The sequence below is a fragment of the Capricornis sumatraensis genome, chromosome X, assembly GCF_032405125.1.
Source record: "Capricornis sumatraensis isolate serow.1 chromosome X, serow.2, whole genome shotgun sequence".
NCBI classification, from domain to species: Eukaryota; Metazoa; Chordata; class Mammalia; order Artiodactyla; family Bovidae; genus Capricornis; species Capricornis sumatraensis.
Window position 1 is genome coordinate 149,622,781 of NC_091092.1, and position 20,370 is coordinate 149,643,150.

A 20,370-nucleotide genomic window follows, 5' to 3' on the forward strand; every position below is an offset into this window, starting at 1 on the left:
CGCTAGGGTGCTTTTATTAACCATTGCAAGCACCCTGCCTGCGTCTCTTCAGACACGGACAGCTTGGGGCGGCGACCTGCCTCCTCTGACTGGGACAACCTCGCACAGTGGTTCCGCCCGACTTCGCTGCATCTCTGTGAGGCTCAGGGTCACCTCACATCTCCGAGGACAGAGGCCAAGAGAGGCAGTCCAGGAGGGAACGTCACGACAGTCGCCCATGGGGTCTCCACTCCCCCGACCACAGTTATTTCTGCCCCAACACACCCACGGGCCAACTAAAGCTAGACCTTTTCAGGGCTTTAAGCTCATTCTCTGTGATTTCAGGTAAACAACAGAAGCAAACATGCCCTAAGAAGAAAAACCTCATCACTTCAATCAATGGCTAAAAAAAAAAAAATCCATCATGTTGATTGAAAAAAAAAAAATCCAAAATGCTGACTTGCAAACAAGTAAGATTCGGCAATAAGCACTCTGTATCTACGTTTATTCAAAGAATGTCAGCATTTCAACAAAAAAGAATGGAGTCATTAAAAAAAAAAAACCATAAAATCAGAAAAGGGCCACGGGATTGGAGGCAGAGAACCACCATTTCTCGTCTGCGCTCTGACTCCGTGTGAAGAGACAGACACGCTGGTGAAATCGAAAACGACTTTTTTTCTTTTCCCTCAACAACTGCTCCGAGAGCGCTTTGGCAAGCACCAGGGTGTGTCTGCCGGCCAGGCCGCGGTTTTTGCTTCCTATAACTGTCTACGGGAGGCAGGGAACCGCCCCCGCCCCTGCAACCCCTCAGCAGAAGCCTCGGAAACCTGGATTCAGAAAACACAGGACGCACGGCAAACGCGCCTTCGTGTTCAATTTACGGATCTGAGAACCGGGTCGGAAGAAACAGCTGTCCGGCCGTCCAGAAACCCCCAGCCCCGTCTTTCTGCAGGGTGTGTCCGTGTGGGGGACTCAAAATCATTTAGAAAGAAAAACAAAACTCAGTTTGAATCCAAGGAACAGGCTCAGCACAGTCCACAGTGGGGAGAAGAAAAAAAAAGAAAGAAATTCAGGGCCGAGAAACTGACATTTCAGGCTCAGCTCTGCCAGGAACGTCTCGAGGACAGACAAACTGACATTTCAGGCTCAGCTCTGCCAGGAACGTCTTGAGGACAGAGTCAGCTCCGTCTCAGATTGCTTACATCTCGCAGCAAAGTGAGTCTGTGTGGAAGAGAAACTGGTCTCTTCAAGTTAAACAGCACGAAGGCGTTTGCTGAACACAGCTGGACGTTCACGGCTCTCTGAATGATCAAATAACGGTGCCGATTACATCTCGTGGAGACCAGCCTGTCCCCCTGGAGGAGGGCACGGCAACCCACTCCAGTACTCTTGCCTGGAGAATCCCAGGGTCAGAGGAGCCTGGTGGGCTGCAGTCCATGGGGTCACAGAGTCGGACACAACTGAGCGACGTCACTTTCACTTTTCACTTTCACGCATTGGAGAAGGCAATGGCAACCCACTCCAGTGTCCTTGCCTGGAGCATCCCAGGGACGGGGGAGCCTGGCGGGCTGCCGTCTATGGGGTCGCACAGAGTCGGACACGACTGAAGAGACTTAGCAGCAGCATCCAACAAGAAGGTCCTTTAGAACTCCCATCCTTGGCTGAGAAGGGTTCTGGAACCAAGAGCGAGAGGGGAGGATCCGAGCTGCTCTGGGCACACCTGGGCGGTGATGGATACGCCCTTGGGAGGGTCACCCCCACCCTCGCCCCCCGAACGCACAGGCCCCAGCCCCTCAGCTCCAGCTCACACAGCCTCCCTGGACCTCTAGGCGGCTCCCCCGACCCCACATCTGCCTGCCCTTTCCTCCCCACGTGTGGTTTTTAATCGACACAGAGGACGACATCACCTTGTTAACCTTCTGCTCCAGAACAAGATAAAAAGCACACGCCGAAAAAAAAAAAAAGGTCTCTCGTTTTTTTTTTAAGTATTGCTTTTTTTTCCATTCTTTTTTTCTTTTTTCCAAAAGGACTCCACCATCAGTGCAAAGCCACGGCGGAGAACCCGCACGCGGTCCCCAAAGAAACTGCACAAAAGGGTCATTTTAAACTGGAAACCAAAGCAGGTGGACTTTGCTCAAGTTCCCCAGCCTCCAATTCTGGACCTGAATGCAAGCGGGGATTTGTTTTTTCTTCTCTCTTTTCTTTCCCCACTTTTCTGAGGGGTGGAGGCGGGTGGAACGTACCTTTCCTCGAGGTCAGGGTTATGGGAGAAGTCGTGAAGCGAAAGCCACACGGCCACCATAAACACACACACACACTCTGCTGTCCCCTCGAAAACAAAACTCTCAGCCTCCTCCGGCTCGGAAATTCCCCGCCCCCCCACCCCACTGCCCACTACACCAGTCTCCTCTGGGGAGAGGTGCGCACTGTTTTTAACACTTGAATACAAATATTTATAAGTTTATTTATATCTCCCTTTTACAAGCTGTACAGTCATCCTATACGGTTTGACAAAATACACTTTGTAACTGGAACTAAAGTGAAGGGCATTTTGTGTGGGGGGTCGGGGTCGGGGTCGGGGGGTGGGTTGCCGGTGAGCACAGCCAAGAAAACCTTTGGCGTGTTTTTCTTTTCACCCCACAACAGCGGGGGTGCGGGGTTGGTGGGGGTGCTGTGTGATTTCATTTGCGCGATCCCTGAAAACCTGCGGAGGTCCAGACACACCTTGTATGCATAACCCAAACGCGGGCGCTGTGTCCTAAATGACGGCTGCTGCTCGTAAATTCAGGGAAGAAAGGAGGGAGGGCCGGGGGGGAAAAGCAACAGGCTCAAAAAATATATAAAAACAAAGGCAAGGCAACGTCAAATTTACACTCAACATAATTAAGATAGCACATGTTCAGGAACTTTCAACCAAAGGGGGTGGGGGAGAAATAAATAAGACACCCACATACACCTACTCCCAAGGCGCACAGGGGCGAGCCCCTCTCGGACCCGGGAGCTCTACGTGCTGCGGGGCTGGCTTGGGGAAACCCTCGCCTCTCAATAAATAGCGCGTTCTAATCGCTTTCCAACTTGAACGTTTTCTTCTACATTCCTCAACCGGCTTCTCGTTAAATATCAAATTTCAATAAAACATTTATAAACTGCATCATGTTCACCTGTATTGAAAAGTCAGCATATTCCTAAGCTAATTTTTAATAAATTAGGCACCAGTTTTTTTTTCTTTTTCTAATGTCAAGCTTGTCCACGGATAACCCCTCCGCCAACCCCACCTCCCAAACTTGGGGTGGGGGGAGAAAAAAATAAAAGCAAAGTGCCTCAAACGTATGTTTGTCACGGAAGTCAGCTTATCTGTAAGCGACGCTGGGACTCAGGGCTTGGGGCCCCCGTTGACTTGGGGGATCATTAGCAGTGACACCCGCCGGTGGGAACAGTGGGCTGGGGCAGTTACCAGCAGGGCAAGGGTGGCCTCGAGCTTAGACACCCAACCCCTTCCCGTTTCAGAGTCCAGATGGCCCCCCTGGGAACGGACTTCATGGCCGAGCGCACAAGTGCCTGCCGTCAGGGCCAGCTGGTCAGGGGTCCCAACTCTGATGGGAGCAAGGTGGGCAGGGGGTCCCTGCACCCCCCGGGGACGTGTGAGGCTCTTCTGAAGATCCACTTCCCGGGGGGGGGGGGGAATGCTACCGCACGCGCAACTCTGCGAACGTTGGAAACACGAGCATGGCGGGTTACTTCTGTCTGCAGCTACCCTGCATCGCAACCTCGGCCAGCCTGCACTCGGCCTCGGTCACGGGGAACAGCCACCCTATAAAACACGACAGCAAAATGACCTCCGTGATCCCTCCGGAGACGTGCCACCGGTGGGGTCTCTGCACCTCTCTGCTGAGCAAGCAAAACTTCTCCAAGTCACACACTTCACCACCTCAGCTACGCGCGGTGAAAGTGAAACTGTCAGCGCTTCCCACGCGTCCCACTCTTTCCGGCCCTGTGGACTGCAGCCCCACCAGGCTCCTCTGTCCGTGGAAATTCTCCAGGCAAGAAGACGGGAGTGGGTCACCATGTCCTTCTCCACGGGATCTTCCCGACCCAGACATCAAACCTGGGTCTCCTGCATTGCAACAGCTCCTTTATCAGCTGACCCACCAGGGAAGCCCAACAATGCTAAGTCCCGTCTGATGCGAAGACCCCACCAGGGAAGCCCAACAATGCTAAGTCCCGTCTGATGCTAAGACCCATCAATGCCACCCCTCCCCCACTGAGATAAAATTGCAAGTTTCCCAGCCTCACAACAGAAGGAAAAAAAAAAAAGAGAGAGAGAAAAACTCTGTAAGAAAGATGTGGAACCACAACAACCCAGCTGAGAAGAACAAGAGTTTTTGCTAAACCAGGAGTCTCCATCAAGAAAGACCTCTCCGACCAGAGTCTCAGGAAACGAAACTGGTTCCGTGGACCAGGGCCCGTCCTGCAGAACACAGCCCTGCAGCCCGTGGGCTCAACACCGCAGAGATCTGGTAGCAGGTTTGCACACACGGGCCCGCTTGCGCGTGGCTTTCACAACCAAAAACGCCCCGTCCGGTGCTGTCAGGAGGAAAGCCGTCCGCTCGGCTTTCTAAGCGATGTTCCTCACTTGGTGTGCTTCCTCTGGAGTGGCCGTGAAGGACTTGGAGAAGGGGGTCCCGTGTTTGCTCAGAAAACACGGAGAACAACCAAACTACGTCCACCTCGGTACATTTTCCGCCCCACGGCCTCTGGGAAGAGACCAGGATGGTCCAAAAACGGTCCCGGGGAGACCAGGACCTACACAGAGCATCTGCCCACCCCAGCACACCCTGCCGACTGCCGGACAGGGAGAAAGCAGAGACATGATCTGGGCTGCGCAGAACTGACCACAACTGGGGCTCCTAGCTCGCTTCTGTCCTGGAATTTCTGGGAGACACAGGAGGCCAGGAGCTGCTGTACACCCTGGGCGCCCTGAACAGTCATCCACCCCCCCCCCCAGACTTTCTTTCTGCCCAGAAAGAAGCCGTGCCAGCTCCTCTCACAGCCCCCCGCCCCCTCAAACAGCTCAGGCTCTGTTCAGTTATGGGGGCCCCTCATCCAGAAGGGGCGCGCTCAACTCACTCCGTTTAAGCCAGAGACAAGGACGAGATGACACCCCCATCCAGCAGGCCTCCCAGCGGGCAGCTCTATTTTAAAACTTCACCTTCTGCCAGACCAGCCCTCATGTGTGGGGACTCAGTGTTTAACTACAATGGATGCATGATAAACCTTCAAAAAGAAAAAATCGCACGAACACATTTCACCTCCAAACTTTGCCTTCGATTCTAGGACGGACGAGGCTCATTTGAAAGTGTCCGTCGCTTATCCATGTCCCACTCTTTGTGACCCCGTGGACCGTAGCCCACCAGGCTCCTCTGTCCATGGGACTCTCCAGGCAGGAATACTGGAGTGGGCTGCCATGCCCTCCTCCAAGGGGGTCTTCCCGACCCAGGAACTGAACCTGGGCCTCCTGTATTGCAGGCAGATTCTTTACCATCTGAGCCATGGCATTTTGTAAACAACGTAAAGCAAAGTTGCAACTTACAGGGGCTTTCTTGGCTCAGTTGTTAAAGAAATCGCCTGCCATGCAGGAGACCCAGGTTCCATCCCTGGGTCGGGAAGATCTCCTGGAAAAGGACATGGCAAGCCACTCCAGTACTCTTGCTGGAAAAATCCCATGGAGAGGACTAAAAAAAAAGAAAAGAATTCACAACTTTTCAGGAGATCTGCACATACATACAAGGCAAATTCCATAATGCCATGAATGCTGGGAGCGACGCTTGCAAGTGATTTAAAAATATGCAATTTTTTTTTAACCCCGTCTCTCTCTTCATGATCTCAAAGCTTTAGCTGAAATTTCAAAATTAGGGGAAAAAAAAATCTATGTTGAGGGGGCCTTTTGATTAAAAGAGTTTCAGATGTTGTAAATGAATCTACATTTCAGGTCAACGAAAAGGCAGAATGTCTTCCCTTACACGGAAGGGAATTTTTTTTTCTTACAGAAATCTACCCAAATGAAGGAGAAAGGGAAAACAGTCAGCAAGACCGAAAAGCTGTTAAGCTGGCTTAGAAAGTGGACCAGCTGGGCTCTGGGGAACTAGGTAGCAAGTTCTCTCTGGGCACACCTGGGTTGACTAAGGCAAACAAACAGACAAAAAAAAAAAAAAAGAAACGCACATTTTCGAGGTAGACAAGCCCAGCAAGGGTGCACAGCCACCACCACACTCCCCTGAACCCAACCTCACACAGCAGGAGCAAAGCCCACTGCCCCAACTCAACCTGGGAACCTCAACACTTTGCATACACGGTGTCAAGCGACTATGCCCCACCGCCCCTGACCTGTTGCTAAGACAGAGAGCTGTCTGATGTTCACACAACAGGTGGGGAGGGGAAACCCCTGGACAAGAGGGGGATAAAAAGGAAAAAAAGAAAGGCTAGACCTGGCTACTCCTAGAAAAGTGAAAGAAAGTGAAAGTCACACTGTCATCTTGGACTCTGAGCGACCCCATGGACTGCAGCCCCGCCAGGCTCCTCTGTCCATGGGATTCTCCAGGCAAGAGTACTGGAGTGGGTTTGCCTTGCCCTCCTCCAGGGGATCTTCCCCACCCAGGGATCGAACCCGGGTCTCCTGCACTGGCAGACAGGTTCTTTACCAACTGAGCCGCTAGGAAAGCCCCACACCTTAAAAAAGAAAAAAAAGAAAAAAAAAAAAAATCTCTTAAAACTGCCTGCCTGCAGGAGGCGTCCCAGAAACAGCTCAGCCCCTTCCCCGCCCTCACTTCCTGGCGCCCCCACCCCCCACCCCATCCAGGTTCTCATCTCAAGCCACACCCAACTCACTTCCACCTCGGAGAGCACTCCCCTCCTACCCCGGTCATCCTGGCACTGGGCCCGAGGCATGCAGAGTGGCGGGGGGGAGGGGCGGCGGGGGGGGCGGGTGCAGAGGTAACGCCCTTCAAAGTCCGGAGGTGACAGGGTCAAGAGTGGACAGCTTTCTTTTTCTTTTTTTTAAATCTATAATATTTACAATATTGCACTTTCCTGCACGTCATTGCATGTCACTAGCGGGGATGCTTCATCAGTTATTACTATTATACCTTAAACCACCGTGCCCGTCTGTCCCGATTGCAAGTCCTTTCCGCATCTGAGTTCTGCAGAACAGCCAAAGAGTGTCCAGTCGAGGGGGAATCGAAAAGACTGGGGGGAAAGTCATCAAGTCGCCTGTTGTGCGGCCCAAGGAATCCTGAATCTGGTGCGCCGGGGCCAGAAGCGGGCAGCACGACAGGGGGCGGTCAGGCCGCCGGCCCTCCCCGGGACGGTCTCAACGTGACACCCTGAGGTCCCCGGTGAGCAACATCACCCTGGCCAGGCCGTGTCAAACGCGCTTCGTTATTGCTACCTTTCAGGCGAAGGGTAGGGGGACGGTGGGTGCGCGGGCCGGCCCAGGAGGGAGTCCCTGCTTCCGGATGCCCGCGTCCACGCTGAAATCCACACTGGGACTGGGGCGGGGGCGTCCCGTAGCTCCTCCGATGAAACTTTTCCGTCCGTGGCAGTGAAGAAAACCGTGCGCACCCAAACGCTGGCATCTTCAGAGACCAGCCCCAGATCTTTGTTTCCTAGACTGTGAGATCGTGGAAAGGCGCCTCGCGCAGGCCGCATGCACAGGGTGGGAAGCGGCAGCCGCAGGCGAGGTCGCAGGGCAGCTCCACGTGGCCGAGGGTCGTCCCAGGACGCACGGACCGCCCGAAGAGGGGGCCGAGTTGGGGTGGTCCAACCGTCCCCTGCTCGCTCTTCCCGCCCCGCGACGGTCTCCGCGAGGCCCTGGAGGTGCCGTGCGTTCCCCGATGTCCCCGTCCCGAGGCCTGCAGGGGGTGGAGCGGGATCTCCCAGGGCGGCCCCGGGGCGGGGAGTTCGCTGCCCCCTGGCTCCAGGGTGTCCGTGCGGCCCGTCGAGGCGGAGGGTGGGGGGCGGTGCGGGGAGCGGAGGGGTGGCGTGCAGGACGCCGCGGACGGACGGACTGACGGACGGAGGGACGCACGGGGTGGCGGGGCCCGGGGCGCGCGCGGGGCGGCGGGCCGGCGGGTCAGAGCCCCAGGGCCTCCGCGTGCTTGCGCGCCTTCAGCCTGAGGTCGGCGATGCTGGAGTTCTTGCTGTTGCTCTTCGCCGCGGCGGCCACGACGGCGGCGGCCGAGGCCGACTCGGCCAGGGAGGCGATGGGCAGCCCGAAGGGCGGCGGCGGGAACATCAGGTAGGGCGCGTGCGCAGCCAGGTGCGGGTGCAGGTGGGGGTGCGCGTGCGCCACGCCTTCCAGCTGCAGCTGCGCCTGAACCTGGGGAGGGAGACCGCGCTCAGTCAGGACCTGGGGGCGGGGGGCGGGCTCTCCTGCACCGAGGACCCCCCCAAAACCAGGGGACCGCCTCCCACTGTCCTCCGGACACCCGGTGTCCGGATGGGAGTCACTGCGTGTTCTGGGGGAGGGGGAGGCGCTTTCCTGCCTCGAGGACCCCTCCCCAGACCAGGGAACCACCCCTAACCAGGGGACCACCCCCCAGACGAGGGGACCACCACCCGCTGTCCTGTGGACACCCGGTGTCTGGATGGAGGTCACTGCCTGTTCTAAGGGGTGCTTTCCTGCCTTGAGAACACCCCCCATACCAGGGAACCACCCCTAACCAGGGGACCACCCACCAGGGGACCACCACCCGCTGTCCTGTGGACACCCGGTGTCTGGATGGAGGTCACTGCCTGTTCTAAGGGGTGCTTTCCTGACCCGAGGAAACCGCCCCAGACCAGAGAACCACTGCCCCACCTGGGGATCACCACCTGCCCCCACCGCCACCAGCGGGCCGCTACCCACTCTCCTCTAGACACCCGCTGTCCAGATGGGGGTCGTTGCCTGTTCTGGCTGGGGGGCTTTCCCGCCAGGAGGACCACCCCCCAGACTAGGGGACCACCCCCACACACACCAGGGACCACCACCCACTGTCCTCTGGACACCTGATGTCTGGATGGGTGTCACTGGCTGTTTTGGAGAGGGAGGCCTTCCCACCGCCAAGGAGCTGGGGATCTGCATTGATCCCCGGGCCCACCGCAGCATCAGGGTGTCGACAGCTGGTACCCCCTCGTCACCCCACCCTCAGCTGATGGTCTGACGTGCCCCTGGACTCAGCGTCCTGCCTATAGCTCAGGCCTCGGCCCCCCCCCCGTCCCCGCCCCCCGTCCCTCCCCCCTCCGTCCCCGCCCCCCGTCCCTCCCCCACACCGTCCCCCTCCCGCCCCCCCACACACAGCCCCTTCCCACGGGCCAGAGTCTGGGAATCTTCCAAAAGACCGTTTACCGTCTGAGCCGCAGCATTTTGTAAAAAATGCAGACCAAAGTTTCAACTTATATGGGCGTCCCTGGTGCCTCAGATGGTAAAGAACCTGCCTGCAGCTCAGGAGACCAGGGTTCGATCCCTGGGTCAGGAGGAGGAAATGACCACCCACTTCCAGAAAGAGCACAGCCCAGTCTTTGAGCTCCCAATGGTCTCATTTCAGAGGGCCCAACGCTGACCCCACGCCTGGGCAGCGGCCCCTGTAGTAGCCAGGGGCCGTTACAGGATTGGCCCAGGGATGCTGGGGGGGCGAGGGGCCCCGCCCTGGAGGTTGGGGGAGGAGTCCGAGTGAGCAGGGTGCCGACCCCTCCCCGGCCCACAGCCCCGGACTCCCTCCCTGCCTTCAGCCCCTAGGGAGTTCCCAGCCGAAACCACAGTGTCACCCCTAAACGACCCTCCATGGCGAGACGGCCCCCCACGGTGTCACCGCTAGACGACCCTCCACTGTGAGACGGCCCCCCACGCTGTCACGCCTAGACAACGCTGCAGGCCAGGTCAGACCCTCAGACCTCGCGGCCCTCAGCACCCACGGGCGCAGAGACAACCCCCAGGCATGTCCTGCTTGCTCCTACGGCCGGACCACCCCGACGCCCGCCCCCCAGCGTGCACGCTCCACCCCCCATGCTGGCCGCCCGCCCCGCCCACCGGCATGCACGCCCCCACCCCCATGCTGGGCCCACGCCGCCCCGCCACGCCCGTCCCATCAGCGTGCACGCCCCCACCCTCACGATGGGCCCGCCCCTCTAGCCCAGCTGCCCCCGCAGGTCCGGCCACGTTGCCCCCGCCACCCACCCGAGGCTGCTCCAGACCAGGGGCGGTGGGGCGGCCCATGGGATACTTGGGACTACGAGGGCCTCTGTCTGTCCTCCGACAGCCCGGCCGCCCCCCTCCTTGCACAGGACTGCCTGCGCTGCTGCGAGCTGGGCCCCACTCCCCCTTCCGCGCCCCGCCCCCCAACTCTGAGGGTCAGGGGCAAGGATCACTCCCCCCTCCGCCCCCTGAGATGCAGAGAGGCCGGGCTGGCTGCAGAGAAAGGTCCTCACTCACGAGTGGGAGACATACCCGCTCCGTCCCCGAGCAGGCACCGAGCGAGTGGGCGCTTCCTGGGTGGGTAGCATTTTAAATTTTTCCCTCTGACTTTGGTAAAAAAAAAAAAAAAACTGTTTGGCTTTCTGTCCTAGCCGTCCCTCAAACAGAACTCTCCGGGTTTTTTTTTTTTTTTTAATAGCGTGATGTTAATATGCACCAGCGGGTTAACAAGGCTTCCCTCGTGGCTCAGTGGTAAAGAACCCGCCTGCAATGCAGGAGACCCGGGTTCGATTCCCGGCGGGGGAAGATCCCCTGGAAGAGGGCATGGCAACCCACTCCAGTGTTCTTGCCTGGGAAAAGTTCCACGGACAGCGGAGCCTGGCGTGCTGCAGTCCATGGGTTGCAAAGAGTCGGAAAGGATTGTGTAACTACGCACACAGCACAATGGGTTTATAAATCTCGCCCTTGTGAAAAAGTGATTCCCCTTCTTCCTCGCAGGCGGGTTAGAGGAGGCGGCGGCTCCCCTCGGGGGTAGAAATAAAAATACAAAACCGAGCTACCTGTTGGAAAGGCATCCTCAGTGCACCCATGTTCACGTAGGGGGCCACCCTGCAGGCGTCCAAGTGGCTGGCTGTGCCCAGGATTACGCCTGCGAGCGAGCACAGGAGAAGTCAACCTTCCTCCCTGCGGCCTCCCCCGCCCCCCCCATCCTCGGCCCTGCCCCCCATCCTCGGCCCTGCCCCCCCATCCTCGGCCCTGCCCCCATCCCATCCTCGGCCCTGCCCCCCACCCTCGGCCCTGCCCCCCCCACCCTCGGCCCCGCCCCACCCCCACCCTCGGCCCTGCCCCACCCCCACCCTCGGCCCCGCCCCTTCACCCCCGCGCACCCACCTTTGTGCATCTGGTTCTCCTGCTTGCGGCATTTGGCTCTCCGGTTCTGGAACCAGACCTGGGGTGAAGAGGACACACGTGCACCCCCATCGTGAGCGCAGGCAAAGCCTGCTTTCCAGACGACGCCAGAGGCTGTGCAAGGCGCTTCGGGTTCCAGGGCCCCCCCCAAAATAAAAGCTGCCTGTGGGCCCCCTCAAGGCCTCCCTCCCCTGCCCCTGTCTCCCCAGCCCCAGCGCAACTGGGCACCTGGACTAGAGCCTTAGCACCCACGGACTGCATGCGAGCAGGGGGTCCTCTCTGCCGTCGCTCAGTCCTGCCTGACTCGGCGACCCCGTAGACGAGCCCGCCACCCTCCTCTGTCCGTAGCATTCTCCGGGCAAGGATACTGGAGCGGGTTGCCATGCCCTCCTCCAGGGGGGCTTCCCCACCCAGGCATCGAACCCGGGTCTCCTGCATCGGCAGGCAGGTTCTCTACCACCTGAGCCCCCAGGGAAGCCCAAGAGGGTCCTTGGGTGGCCGGCCGCGGAGAACCTTCCATCGTTTTGTACCGGCAGTCCCCACTCCAGCCCCATCAGGCCACTGGTCCAACTTGACCTTCCACCCCGACCTTCCACCTCCTGACCAGCCTCCTCCCTAATCAAGCTCTGGGGTCCAGGAACTTGCAAGTCCTCCAAGGCATCCCCCCAACTCCTTGGAAGCCTGGAGGGTCCCAGCTACACATCCCAGAGTCAGGACTGTTCTTGATTCCCAAGGACTGATGCACACACCGCCCCCCACTGCCCCCCCCCCTCCACGGCCCTGCCACACACACACACAAAATGCAGACGCTGGCCTTCAGGTACAGGAAGTGTAACTGGAGGGGCTCAGAATCTCCTGAAAGGGTGTTGAGCCCCAAGGCGACGAGCATCAGAGGCCTGACGACAAGACTGGGGTGTAAGGCCCCACGCCGCCCACCAGTGCCCCGTCCAGTTCCTCCCCCACGCTCACGGTCCCCTGTCCTCCAAACAGCCCCATGAAGATGGAATCCAGGGCTCCCCCGCCATCTGGGTTCCTCAGCACTCGATGTTTCCTTCCTGACCTTCTCTGAAATGCCCCTCTCACCCTCCAGCCTCTCTCACCCTGTCCCCTCCGTGGGGCTCCAGGATAACTCGGGCCATGCCCCACCTCTGGGGGGAACTCGGGGACCCTGCGATGCTCCAAGCCCAGGGCCTGGGGCCGCTCCCACCTCCCAGCCTGCCCAGGAAACCCCAGCTCCCACAGAGGCTGCAAACAGCCTGGACTTCAGGACTTTTCCCTCGAAGCCTCTTTAAAGGGCCCGTTTTCCATCCAAGGCTGACCTTTAGGACCCGCCTGTTCTAACAGAACTGACCCCCACCCCAAGCGGGGGAAAGCTCAACCCGCCAGGCTGCAGGGAGCCTAGCAAATATGGATGCCCCGTTGCTCTAAAAAGAATTTCCCAAAACCGTGCCCCCTCTTAAGATGTGTGGAGGTTCACAAATCCTGATTGCATTTCCAAAGCCTGCACTCCGATTCCATCCCTACAGGTGAACCGCCCCATATCGCCGCTGCCTTGCACTCAGCTTGGGACTGGGACCGCTCTCCGTTTCCGACCCTTCCTGGGGTCCGGTACCCGGCCAGCCTCAGCAGGGGATGTGAAAATTCGGAGCCAGATGAGGAAATTCTGCACCACCACCCCACCCCACCCCCCACCACCAAGGGCATTTTTTTCTGAAAACAGAATCCTATTTAAATCTAAGAAAAAAAACTCACTTTCCCTTCAGCACGGGGAAAGAAGAAAAAAAAAAAAAGATTACGGAGAATAAAAGTGATGAATTAGCCGCTGCGTTCGTCGATAATAAATCAGTCTTGGGGTGATTCACGATCAATTCCAATTAGTCCTGAATATGCTAAGTAAAGCGCACGACAGTGCTTTAGACAGTTATTTCTTCATTAAGGATCACTCGCTGATTTCTCTCACAAATGCTGTAATCTGATTTCCTTTTGATTTCCATTACAGACAGTGAATAATGACATTTAATTTAGCTCTGCGCCATAAACCCAAAGATATTTGTCGTAATTAAATTACCGCCCGCGCCTCACCGTGGTCTCATAACTTTCGATTATAACCCTGACAGCTGGGTGATATGAGTTTTCCAGTACAACGCTAAAAATAAAAGGTTAATAAGGACCAGCTTCCAAAGGGTCTTCAATTTATTTACAGCAAATTTCCACTCTAAATTGAAACACTATCCTCTAACAACACAGGACAGCCTGTACGGAAAAGGATGACCCAACAGTTCAGACTCAGGATTAAAATATAGCGCATTTTCGTCTCTTCCTTTCTGAGTCCCCCTTCCTCCGCCCCCTTTTCTGGCTTCGGCACAGCAGGGTCCGAGTTTTAACTAATTGGTTTTTATGACCACTTTCTACCTTCTCTTTATTACACGATGCTTTTTCCCCGTGGCCAATCGGAAATTATTTCATTTCTTATATTCCCATGTTTATTTTTATTATTATTTACAATCGTTAAATTTTAATCCAACTCTGGATCAATAGGCCTGTGCCTCACTTTTCCCATTTTCCCACCTCCCACCCCCCCCAACCTTTTTTTTTTTTTTTTTTTTAGGGCTTTTCTTAAGATCTGTAGCCACCCAAGAAGCAATTTTCTGCCAACTCGGTCTCTCCTGCGAAGGTGCTATTCAGTAATAGACTTCTGAAAGAAATAGTGCGGAATTAAATTACAAGTAATTTATTTTTATAGAAACAGTACATCAAGGCCTGGGAGATATTGCAGATACCGGGCAGAAAGGCTGTGAAATGACATGAAAGTTGATGTCGCCTTCAGCAAAAGTTTAATCTTTTCATTAATTCATACAGGGCAGCCCCATCCATCTTGACGGAGAAAAGTGGCCAGGAGTCCCCCCCCCTCACCGCCTCGCGCCCCTCCTCGCCTCGGCCACAGACGCCGGGACAAATGGGCTCGGGGACGCGGTCCCCAGAGCCAGCCGGCCCGCGGTCCCAGGGATGCGGGCCGCATCACCGCGTCAGGCCACGGAGGATCCCGGACACGCTGGGGGACTGCGGCTTGCCCGCCTAAGAAATCCCAGTTACCGCGGCGGCAGGGAGGGAACGGGAAGGACGCAGAAGGCAGACCCCTTCCCCCGCGCTCCCCGAATGAAAGCTTTTGTGAAACACTGTCTCTAAAACCCTTTCCGTGTTTTCGTTTCGTGCGTACAATCTTAGCCCAGTCGTGTTTAAAGACGCCGATCCTACAGCTACAAGAAAGCCGTTCTTTCAAAGCCCCGGCTGCACGCGGTCCCCTCCCCCCGTTGGCTGCATTAATTCCATTTATTTAAATAACCAGTCCCCGGAGCCCAGGGACCGTGACCCTCTTTTCCTTCTCTCGGGCTCTGCTGTCCTGCCCCGAACCGTCAACGCCGACGGAAAAGCCCAGTACGACTGGCAGGGCCGACTGTCGGCAGCGCCTGCGGGGTGGAGGGGGGCGGGCGTCTGGAAGGGGGTCTCTACCACCCTCCCCCAGCAATAAAGTCGTCCGTTTCACTTCCACGTTTACAACAACCCGAGGTTTAAAAAAAAAACGACAACAAAACCAGCCGGGAGCGCCCCCTCCCCCGCGCACGTGCGGGCGCACCCCACCCCCCATCAGCCGGTGGCTCGCCAGATGGGGACATCACCAATTCCGCGCGCCCGCGCCGCCGCCCCTGCGCGCCCCCCCCCCGGTCCCCGCCCGGCGCCCCGGCTAATCCGGCTCCGCGCGGGCAGGAGCCTCAGTCACCGAGACGCGCAGGGCGAGCCTGCCAGGCAGGGCGCGCGCGAGACCCCGGGATGCCCCCGAACGCCCAGCTCCAGCCACCGGCCCCCGCCGCCCACCCTGTGCGCTCGACGTGCAGGGCGAGCGCGCCAGACACGGAGCGCGCGAGGCCCCGGGGAGGCCTCCGAACGCCCACCCCGGCCCCGGGGTTCCGCGCGCTCCTGGAAAGCGCCCCCAAGGCCGAGGCGGCGCGCTCCGGGGGCCGCGAGCCTCACCTGCACGCGCGCCTCCGAGAGCCCGAGGCGCTGGCTGAGCTCCTCGCGCATGAAGGCGTCGGGGTAGTGCGTCTCGTCGAAGAGCCGCTCCAGCTCGTTGAGCTGCTCCAGCGTGAAGTTGGTGCGGCTGCGCCGCTGTTTCAGCTTGGCCTGCCCGTCCTCGTCCTCCGACTTCACGTCGTCGCGCTTGTCCTTGCAGTCGTGGACACCTACGGGCGGGCCGAGGGCACAGCGCTGAGGTACCCACCCCCCCAGGCGCCCGGGCCCGAGTCCCCCGCGGGCCGCGCAAAGCCCCTCCGCCGGCCCCCGCCTCCCCGGGGCCGGCCCGCCAGGCCTGCGTGCTGCAAACACCGGCCCCGCGCGCTGCGAACAGGCCGTGCGCCGGGAAGCTTTGGCTCCACGTGGCCGAACGCTGGGTGCGCCCACGGGGCGCGGGGCCTCGGCGGACAACGCGCCCTGACGCAAAGCTGCGTGGAGCCGATAAAGCAAACTCGCAGGCAAGGCGAGCTCTTTTGTAACGACTCCGATTCCCGGCCCGGCTGGTGTATCTTGGCCTAATCTCCGAATAGTTTCCTCAATTATCCACTTCGCCTCTGTTGACATACTGACAGAAACTAACACACACCCCCTCCTCTGTCTCTCTCTCCTTTTTTTTTTTTTTTTGAAAGGGAATGGGGTGTTAAATATTAAGTCAAACATGCATAGGCAGAGACACCCAAGTATGGCGGGGTCCCTGGCGGGAGCTCCCGCCAGGAGAGGACTCCGGGAGAGGCCAGGCCTGGCTAGGGGTGCAGGCCAGGGAGAAGCCCTGTCCCTCCACCAACCCCAGCAGGACAGGGGCAGCTCCAGCCAGGCCAGAGCCTCCTCCAGGTCGCCACAGAGCTGGGCGATGCGGGGTGGGGTGGGGGGAACCTCGTCTCCCTCTGATCAACAAAGCAAGGAAGAAAAGAAAACTGCCAGCAACTCAGCCGTGTCTGACTTTGCGAGCCCGTGGACCGCAGCCCGCCAGGCTCCTCTGTCCATGGGACTCTCCAGGCCAGAAGACTGGAGTGGGGTGCCATGCCCTCCTCCAGGGGGTCTTCCCCACCCAGGGATCAAATCCGGGTCTCCTGCATTGCAGGGGGATTCTTTACTGTCTGAGCCACCAGGGAACCGCCCCCCCCCAAAGCCAAAACCATATCTTAAGGCACACAGGAAGGTGTCTAGGGGTGCCCCCAAGAGCACAGGTTCCTGACTTCCTGTTTTGCCCCTCCGTCTTGGACGCCCCAGCAGGAAGCCAGGAGTGCAAACTCTCTTTGGTCCAAAAATTACAGGAGCATCTGTATTTGCTGGGGGTGGGGGCAGTAAGGTCAGAATCAACCAGATTCTAACCCAGACGCCTCTCCTTTCCACCTCCAGGAAATTTAGGCCCACACCAAACTCAGGGACTGAAAATACAAGTTGGCTCCCCAGTCGCAGAGTTGGTGGAAGCCAAAAGACCCTGATGCTGAAAGATTGAAGGTGGGAGGAGAAGGGGACGACAGAGGATGAGATGGTTGGATGGCATCACCGACTCGATGGACATGAGTTTGAGCAAACTCGGGGAGATGGTGATGGACAGGGAGGCCTGGCGTGCTGCAGTCCACGGGGTCGCAAAGAGTGACAACATTTTAGCAGCCCTTGTGTGTGTGTGTGTGTGTGTTTTTCTCGGATCATAGGGGCTACAGGGGTGCAGGCAGAAAGGGCTCCCAACGTCCTCATTAGATGTCCCCTCTGGTCAAGGAGAAGACAGTGGCTTTCCGTAAACTCTCTCCAAAGAGTCTGGGCTTCCACAACTTCTGAAAAGAGTCTGGGAGCACTGCAGAAGCCCTCAGCCGTGAGCCCGAAGACTCGCCAAGGGGGAAAGACTCCAATTCTCCAGGGGAGAATCAGTGAAACCAGCCTGTCCCCCAGCGGGGGTTCCTAAGATGCTCTCTAGCACTGAAGTCCTGAAACATCTCTCCTCAAGGCTCCTGGGTACTGGGCACACAATGCCCTCTCACCTCCTGAGACGAATGCCTTTCCAAGGATGCCCTACTTCTCCGCCACGGGGAAAAATATCCTTTCCCAGAGGTAGCCCCGCCTTGACTCCGTAGTGCAGGTGTCTTAAGCCTGAACCCCAGGGACTTGACCCCAGAATGAGAAGCTGGCCTTGAAGTTCTGCAGAACCCAGGGCAGGCTCTGCAGAAACCCCAGGCTCAGCGGTTCCACTCGATCGGCGCGCAACACCTCCGTGTCTCTCCACACCCCAGGCGTCTCCCACCCCTCCGTTCTGCCAATTCGGCCAGGGGGGCTCGGCCCTTCTGAGGGGCCAGGGGGGTCTGCAGAGCCAGACAAGAAAGGAGCAACTGGGATTTTTCTTGCTTCTACTTGTTACAGCCCTGTCCTTCTCTTCCTATTTAAGATAGAAAATAAAAAGGTTTCGATTGTGCTCTGCCCTCTTTCCAGCTGCTGATTGCCAGGGTTCTGCTGCCCTCATTGTCCAGGGGTGAGCTGAGGTAGGCAGAGGGGGAACTCAGCCTTTAAGGAGGATGGGGGAAGCCCTGAAGGGGCCCCGGAGGTCAGTCGCCAGGCGCTGTAAATTAAAAGTAGGCCCTGACCGGGACCCTGGCCGGCAGACAGCCGCGTCTCCATCAAAGCACACCGTCTTTGTAGGAATTACAAGGCCAGGTGCGTGAGGCCTCGCCAAGGGGTGAGCCTCAGAGGTAAGACGATCCGAACTCAGGCTGCGCGCACTCTCACGGGGTCGCGGGCTTATCCGGACTAAGCCTCCGCCAGCCTCTGCCTCCCCTAAGGTCAAGCTTTCCAAAGGCAGTCTGGGCCAGCCTTGAAGCCCCGCGTGCGGGGACTCCCCCAGCAAAGTGTGGGACCCAGGGGCTTCCAGGGGTCGCCAATGCCGACCCCTCTCAACACTGCAAGAGGAAGACACGGGGACCCAGGCCCCATATGGCAAGCTTCTGTTTCCCCTCGCTTTGTCATGAGACATATAGACCTTCGGACGCTTTCAAACGCTCCCTGCTGAGAAATCCAGCCAGTTTTATTCCTGTGATTTATAGCTGCCGGCTGCCCTGCTTGCATGGAAATCCGCCCCCGGTGGGGGCCATCTCGCCCCGCTGAGAAAGCCCTTGTAAACAAGCCTCCCCTCCCGGCCGCCTCTGCAGTCAAGGACAGCGCCGAACGCCTCGGAGATTTCAGGAAAAGCGGCAGGATGAAGGTCCTGCAGGAGGGCCCGCTGTGCCCTGCCGGCCGGGGTTTGGGCCGCCGCGCGCGCCAGAGAGGTTCCCGAGCCTCCCCGGGCCCTTCTGCCCCACGCAAACCCTGGCCACCTGCGGGCACAGGGCTGGTTTTAGTTTCACGGGCCCCGCGGCAGCCAACATCAAGGGAAAGTTCTGCCTAAGAGGGCCCGGGGCTGAGAGGTGAGGGAAGGGGCCGACGCCTGCCGGCCGGCGCGGTCCCCAACGCGGCCCATTTCTAGCGGGGGAAGCGGGCAGGCGACGGGCGCCTGGAGAGAGCTCCGGGGCTCGTCCCGGGGCACACAGACAGCCCAGCAGGCATACGGGCGCGCAGCCGCCAGCCTTACCCTCGACCGGCCTTGTCAAGCCCAAACACCCGGCTCGCGCTCCATCCGGGGAAGGGGCCCGCCGCTGGCACCCAATGCCAGCGCCCCCCGGGGACGCGAGGCGCGCGGGCCCCGCGCCGCTGCCCGCCCTCGGATCCAGGGCCTCCATCCGCCCCTGCCTCCTCGGTTCTCCGGCCGGTTTCTTTCTTACGAAAAGCCTGGCGACGGGTGGCGGCCGGGCCCTTCTGCGTCCGATCCGTGGCTGTCACGTTCAGCTTTTGGGGGGTGAAACGAAGCGCCCACCGCGGCGCCCCCTCCCCGGGGCCTCCGCGTAGCGCCGAGCGAGACGCCGGGCGGCCGGGCTCGGTGGCCACGAGAAGCGCCGCGCCCCGGAGGGGCCCGGAGCCTGCGTCCGGCCCGGCTTACCTTCCGCCGCCCTCCCCGAACCGAACTCTTTCAGTTTGTCCTTGTCGGTGTCCACGTGGTCCTTAAAGAGATGCACCGGGCAGTGGCCGCCGGCCTCCGTTATGTCGTGGAGGTTGGACTCCGAAACCCCCAGCTCCCGCGAGCGCGCCAGTCCGCTCTCCAAAACTTCCCTGTACGTGATGGACTCTTTCTTGCCGCCGCCGCCGCCGCCGCCGCTGCCGCCGCCGCTGCCGTCTTTGCTTTTCTGGTCAAAAGATTTGGATACAAAAGCCGTGAGTTCTTCCATAGCTGCCCGGGGGTGTGGGGGTGGGAACGAGGGGGGGGGCCGCGGGGGTCCGCGGGGCTGGCGAGGAGCCGGGCTGTGGTCCGCACGCCTCCCGCGCGCGGAGAGGACCGTCCGTGTGAAGGCAGGTCCCTCCTGCTGTTATTTATGCCTTTCAATTTGAGATCTCACTATTTATACGCGGCTACCTCTGCGCCCAGCCCCCCACGCTCTCTGACTGCAGCAATTACACCTCGCGGCGCGGCGGCGGGCGCACGCGGAGGCGCTATCTCTCCCCCACCTCCAGTCCGGCAATTGGTTTTCTTTTGATTTCATCACTGTTTGGCGTCTGTGGCACCTTGGTCTGGAGCGGTAAAGATCAAGTTTTTGAAGGGAGAGAGAGAGAGAGAGAGACGGATATGGAGAGAGAGCGCGCGCGCGCGCAGGGGCGCAAAGAGCCAGCGCCGCGAGCAGGTATCCGTCTTCTCTCAGTGGCCGGCGGAAAGGAAACTCGAGGAGTCTGGGGATGGTGAGGGACGTCCTCGGCGGCCCAGCACCAGGAGGGGCGCCGCAGCCTCGCGCCTCGAATCTGTTCCCCGCGGGATGCGGCTTCCGGGCGTGGCCGCGCCGAGCCGCCACCGAGGGGATCCCGGGGCGGCGGCGCTGATGCGCCATCCCACGGGGCAGAATTGACTCCCAACTTGGCGATGCGGTTGGGCACGGCGTGGCTGGACCCCCCGG

General features: G+C 59.0%; 1 protein-coding gene and 1 non-coding gene across 2 annotated transcripts; one reads left to right on the forward strand and one right to left on the reverse strand.

Annotated features, from left to right (window-relative positions):
- Positions 1 to 8,107: 8,107 nt before the first annotated feature.
- SHOX (SHOX homeobox) lies at positions 8,108 to 19,653 on the reverse strand. Its single transcript, XM_068962884.1, has 5 exons — positions 19,368 to 19,653; positions 15,365 to 15,573; positions 11,318 to 11,375; positions 10,987 to 11,075; positions 8,108 to 8,353 (listed from the first exon to the last, which is right to left on the reverse strand). Exons 1-5 carry the CDS (start codon positions 19,651 to 19,653, stop codon positions 8,108 to 8,110), a joined length of 888 nt encoding a protein of 295 aa, XP_068818985.1.
- On the forward strand, positions 10,662 to 10,732 carry TRNAC-GCA (transfer RNA cysteine (anticodon GCA)). Its single transcript has one exon. It is a non-coding gene; the product is annotated as a tRNA-Cys (tRNA).
- Positions 19,654 to 20,370: the final 717 nt, after the last annotated feature.

Bases quoted from the DNA above. Each gene is read 5' to 3' on its own strand.
- SHOX (XM_068962884.1), bottom strand. From the start codon at position 19,653: ATGGAAGAACTCACGGCTTTTGTATCCAAATCTTTTGACCAGAAAAGC. The intron at 11,376-15,364 runs GTGAGGCTCGCG...TCTTCACCCCAG, and splicing joins TCTCGGAGGCGCGCGTGCAG to GTCTGGTTCCAGAACCGGAG. The intron at 11,076-11,317 runs GTGGGTGCGCGG...GCTCGCTCGCAG, and splicing joins GGAGAACCAGATGCACAAAG to GCGTAATCCTGGGCACAGCC.